Source organism: Narcine bancroftii, chromosome 4, assembly GCF_036971445.1.
Source record: "Narcine bancroftii isolate sNarBan1 chromosome 4, sNarBan1.hap1, whole genome shotgun sequence".
NCBI classification, from domain to species: domain Eukaryota; kingdom Metazoa; phylum Chordata; class Chondrichthyes; order Torpediniformes; family Narcinidae; genus Narcine; species Narcine bancroftii.
Genome location: NC_091472.1, coordinates 201,979,237 through 201,985,236, shown reverse-complemented (window position 1 = coordinate 201,985,236; position 6,000 = coordinate 201,979,237). Strand labels below are relative to the sequence as shown.

Below are 6,000 nucleotides of genomic sequence, written 5' to 3'. Positions count from 1 at the left end.
TCAGATTTTTATCAAACAAGGGAAAAACCAGATTGGACCAGATTAGAACTAGATAAAATAGGGGAGAAGATACCTGAACATATATATACAAGTGGGATGATAAATTGGTGCAACGTAGGAATTCACCAGTACTGCACCATCTGCTCAACACTTGGAAGATTCACGTAGAAAGGAATAAAATAAATTATCAACTACCAAAATTAATATTGACACAAAATCAACTAATCCCTTTCACAATAAATAACCTTTCCTTCAGAGAATGGGAGAGATTTGTATTTTGGATGGTGACTATTCGAGCAATGATTAGAAAGAGTACATTCACAAAGATCACAAATAAACATCTTAATAACCTTCAGTTATTTAGCACAATTGTTTCAAAAACAGTCATTTCAATTGTGATTACTTATTTATTACACACATTAACATTATATTGAATTGAATTTTGACACAAGTAGTACTTGGTAACTGAATAATCCCCAATCCAAATTAGTAAATAACCAGTACGTAAATTCTTGCCTAAAATATCTTCATAAGGTAGTTGCACAAATATCATTGTTATTTTTAAATAACAATCCAGTATTCAATTTAAATTTCAGAACATTTAACTTACTCTGAAGTTTCCAGTCATCCCATTTATTTTGATTCATATAAAGGACAAGTTATGCATGTGCAGACCTGACAACAGATCGCAGTCCATGTATTGTTTACATCCCAATGCAGTATTCAAATGACACGGGGAGGACAATCAACTTTGCAAAAGGCTGGCAATTAAACCATCAGCAACAACCAGTGGCCGAGTTTGCTGTGCTTTCCAAGGGTCCGGTTGTAGGTCTTTCAATGCCTATGTTTTTGAAGAAAAAAAAGTGTACATGCAGTTAAATAAATTTCATGTAATTCTTTTTAAGAGCCCTGACTGTATTTTGTTCCTGCCTTTTCTACACTTTTTGACAAGCTGGCAGCTATACAACACCCTGGACTAACAACTATTTCTTGTGAACTTTCAGGATTGTTTAAAGAATAGAAAGGGATTCTTAAAAAAAATTAGATCTCCCATCCCCTACTCCCTGTCCTTCGGTCTAGGTTGGAGGCAACTGATCTTGCATACAGGTTATATAATCATGACATGAGTCCTGCCACTATTCCCGCATCATAATCCTTGGTGAAATCCAGACGTTCTTGGAGGTTAAACTCTATTACCTGTCCACAAATTAAAATTAATGTTTAATAGCAATCTCACTGAATCACTGAAGGAGTGCAGAAGAAAAAGCGGTAAGCAGCCTTGACCTAGGGTTCTGGCCCAAACTGCTGACAGTCCTTTTTCTCGACTTGTCGAGTTCCTCCAGGAGAACGTTCTTACTCCAGAGAAAGTAGAAACATTTGCTCAACCTTGTTGAAAGGAACTCATTCTGGATTTTTACCATGGAATACAAGTCTTAACATTACTATGCCCAAATACTTACCTAAACAAAAAGTCTATGGTAATTCTACTTTAACTCGAATGAGTACCTGACAAAACCCTCAGGAAGTGAAAGTAAATGACCATTTTGTGATGTCAATCATAGGTAGATAAATTAAATTTTACTTAATGTCACGAGTATAAATCTGTTCTGAGATTCATGGCCACCCACATCCCAAATACTACTTTTTAACTCTGAACATTTATAATTCTTCATGAAAAAAAATCACTGGAGGCCCCAATGTCAATGTCCACTGGATAAGGTTTGTATAATATTGATGACTCCCTTTTGAACTTGGAAATGAACCTTCTGGAAAGTGGCGATGCAGTGCTTCAAGATAACTTCCACCTTGATGAGACAGACCTCTTGATGTCAAGCATATTGACTTTCATAATCTCTCTTCTACCGTTATAATCTAATTTGAAAACTATAGGATCCAAGATCAATACTGATTTCAATAAAATCAAGGTCTGCACCACAAGGAGTTTTAAAATTTGTCATCAAGATATCTTCCAAAGAACTAAAGTAATTCCTTTTATTAGCAGTATCACAAACATTTTAAAACTAATTTACCTTAGTTATTTTGAGGATTTTGCTGCAGTCCCTGATAACATCACCAAATTAATACATGGAGCAGATGTGTATAAATGACTAATAATTATTTTCATAAATTTAAACTCATTCAAGTTGCACAATTATCCTTTACTTCTAGTCATTGTAAGATCACTAAATAAAGATGTTTAAAGTGTCCTAATAAGCTTGTCTAAAAGCTTAATCACTAATAGAACTCAATTGACAATTCAAAGATATAATTCTTCCACAGGAAGATTATGGAAGTTCAGTCACTGAATGTATTCAAAATAGCAATCACTATATTTTTTTTAGATATTAAGAGAATTAAGGAAAATGGGATTAGCAGAGGAAAGTGATGCTGATTGCACAGATCAATTATGATCATATGGAATAACAAAGCATAATCTTCTTGGGTATAGAATTCCAAAGACCCTCCATCATCTGGAGATGGGGGGGTAGTGGTGGGGGGCGGTAGGGGGGGAAACTTCTTCATATTTATCCTGAATAGATGATCCTTTATTTTGAGGCTAGAACACCCTGGTTATAGATACCCTGGGGAGGAGAAACAGCATCCCTGCATTTACCATGCCAGGGAAGGGGGGGGGGGGGGTGGTGGTGGGTAGCACAATGCCTTTACAGCGCCAGTGATCAGGATCAAACCGGGGTTTGAATCCTGTGCTTTCTGTAAGGAGTTTGTACATTCTCCCTGTGTCTGCATGGGTTTTCTCCAGGGGCTCCGGTTTCCTCCCACTGTCCAAAATGTACTGGGGGGGGTGTAGGTTAATGGGGTATAAATTGGGCGGAACGGACTCATGGGCCGAAATGGCCTGTATGTCTAAAATTAAAAAATTTATACATTTAAGTACTAAAAACATTTTGCCTCTATCACAGAGGTTGTTTCTCTTTCTTCTAAAGAGGGTACACCCCTAATCTGCTTAATCCCTCTTCAGAAATCAATTTCAATATTTTCTGCATTCTATTGAATGCAGAGATGGATTTATAGATTCTTACAGCTCATCATGAAAAAGCCAAATAACCGAGAACAATAGGCATTGGAATGACAGCCATGTTAAAAGTTTGTCTGCCCTCCATATTGGAATCATTTATTGGATTTCTGCTTTGAGTTAATCATGATGAATCAGAAGGAATTCTGTTATGTGTTCTTTTAACAGGATTACTACTGTAATATAACAACATCTCTTCAGTTCTGCTTTATCTCCTTGTCTCTTCTTTTAATCTGTCATCTATTTAACACTGGAAACAAGAAACGGGGTGCATGGGAAGTCATGTTCCATGTTTTTTGTGTACATTATTTGGTTGAATTAAGTAATTCATCCCAATTAACACTTACTGAGGAATGACAATGGCATTTGTGTTCTCTAAGAGGAATTGTATGAAATGCACCAAGAGGGAATATTTCTGATTTTATTTTTATCTGAATTGAAATCTTTTATGATCTATAAAGTTAAATGAGTTCAATGATTCTGTCCTTTCTTGCTCAAATATAAAGATTTCAGAATTTGGAGTGAAATCAGAAACTAAGAAATCCATTGCTTTTGCAAAATCACTGAGCAGTCACTGAGTACTTACAGATGGTGCTTCCCTCACCAATCTTCGTAGTGGGCAAGTCAATTTTTCTCAACTCTTTCAGCAAAGATGCTTCAAATGCCAGGGCTGCCACTCTGAAGAAGAATTCTCTCACATTTTCACCTGTGGGAAGAATATATTACAACTTTATTCCAACATGACATTCTGCTTTCATCTTATCCTCTTCCCTTGGTGGGGCAGGCCAACTCTGTGGTGTTTAATTCATTTATGAAGTTGGTTTGTCATTCATCGTAGCTTACAAAATTATAATACCTTTCAGGCTTTTCACCTGTATGCTTACATGTTCACAAGCAGATATACTGTTGAGTATTGATGAGTTTATCACAAAAAAAGTTATTTCATCTTAGAAATTAATATACCGCAACTTCTGCTTTTATTGCCCATCCCTAATTGCCTTTGAAGAAATAATTGTGACTGTGTGGTTTTCCATTGGATGATTGCTTTTACAAAGAGCAGAATAATGCAGAATTAAAAACACAGATGCACATACACTTTGAAATATTTCAAAGGACTTGGGTGCAATTTTTTTCTTTAAACAGTAATATGACAAAATGATAAAACAGGGTTCCTCTATACTGAAATAATGAGCCTGGCACATCTACAGTAGTGGCAGAATGACAGGGGGATACTTGCAGGAATCCAGTATCATCCTATACCAGGTCATTCAAAGATACTCAATGAATGATTGAAAAGAACACAGTTTTTAATACACCAAGGAGAAAAATGTTTAGAAACATGACACTCTTGCCTTATACGGTTACTGAGCACTGGTTAAGTAATTTGTGAATGAATTTAATTTCAAAGCAAGTACTTTATAGTTTTCACTCCTTGTCTGCTGAAATTAGACACTCCAAATATGCATTCATTTCCTAGAAAATAATGTACTTGGGCAAAATATTTTTAAGAATTAATATGCATAAATAAACCATCGGAAGAACTCTGCTTTGAAATTGTAAGTTAAACAGCTGACATTTTATAATGTGGGGTAAGTCAGTGGGCACCACTGCATTTGGGAAAGGATGAGAGGGACCTTTAAGGTTTTGGATTTAAGGTGGATTAGGGGAATAGAAAGGAATAAGTGTTCTTCTACAAATTGGCTCAGGATTCAGCTCACTCTTGATCCAACTTGGATAACTATGACCAAATTCTGAAGACTCTGGCCAATTCAGGGACGAAACAAAGCAAGTGGTCTTCATACCTCCTTGTATGAATTCCAGACTCCTGCTATAATCTGTGGAATAGCGGGTTACTGCTGAAGTTATGCTGGGAGAATTGCTTTAGAATTTCAGCGGCCTTGTGATTTTCTTTGTGATTGAGTGAGCATGTGTTAGTGAGCAGGAAAGTGAACATGCATGATGGGGTGAGCATGTTCAAGAGGCTGAGCGAGAGTGAAAGAATAAATATGAATGTGTGTGTATGTATATTTGTATCTGTGTCTGAGAGAACATGACAGTCTGCATGCATGTGACTGTGAGAGAACCTGTGTTTACAAATCCTCAGTACAGAGGTATGGCAGCTTCTGCTTACCAAACACACACCTGTTTTAGAAGACACAGACCAATACTCTGCTTGCATCTCAGTAGCTATTTTGATGGCATCAGCTTCTGTTCTTTCACATTCTGCCTGTGACTGATAGATAAACACACAGAAAGTTAGAGTGCTGGATTTCTGAATATTCCAGATTGAGAAGAAACTTAATTTATATTTTTTAAACTTCCCCAGGTACCAATGTGAGAAGCATTCTTGACTCGATATGAAAACTACCTCAGGTGCTCAAGCTTTTGATGCCTTAGAAGTACACAAACCCCTCGGTAACCATGGGGTAACAGTTTTGTGCATATTTTCCTTTTTATAATTCCAGTACTATAATCAAGTAAGTTATCCAGAACATTTGTGGCCATCTCTACATCATTATATTCCATCGCACTATTGACATTTTGCCAAACTATGACTGTTAATATGGATAAAAGAATGGAATTGTTGAATGAATGAAATTATTTTGCAAAATTATTAAGCATTTTCTTTCTTTCATTTTATAATATTATTCAGAAATTCTTCCGAACAACTCGGTGAAGTCTAATTTCTACTTAATAAAAACAGAAAATGCTAGAAAGACTCAACAGGCATCTCAGCATCTATGGAGATAAACAGTTAAGGTTTCAGATGGAAGAGACTATCACAGCAATGATCTAACAAAGTCATTTCAACAGTGAATTCTGAACCAAGAACTGCGAACATTAATTTCAATATTAACTCGGGTATGTACAAAACCAAAATAGAAATAAAGATTGGTGCAAGAGAGAATGATAAAGAATGTTTTTCCAAGTAATTGATAGTTGGAAGAAATGGGATTCCATCATTA

The 6,000-nt window shown here is 36.0% G+C and overlaps 1 protein-coding gene across 2 annotated transcripts in view; it reads right to left on the bottom strand.

Annotated features, from left to right (window-relative positions):
- Positions 1 to 617: 617 nt before the first annotated feature.
- The window catches only part of rab36 (RAB36, member RAS oncogene family), an 86,459-nt gene continuing 81,076 nt past the window's right edge, over positions 618 to 6,000 (bottom strand). For both annotated transcript variants that reach the window (XM_069933658.1, XM_069933659.1), the window contains exons 8-10: positions 5,177 to 5,267; positions 3,621 to 3,740; positions 618 to 841 (exon numbers count right to left, since the gene is read on the bottom strand). In XM_069933658.1, the coding sequence (XP_069789759.1) occupies positions 777 to 841; positions 3,621 to 3,740; positions 5,177 to 5,267 (276 nt within the window). In that variant the 3' untranslated portion in view covers positions 618 to 776. The remainder of the gene's footprint in view (positions 842 to 3,620; positions 3,741 to 5,176; positions 5,268 to 6,000) is intronic.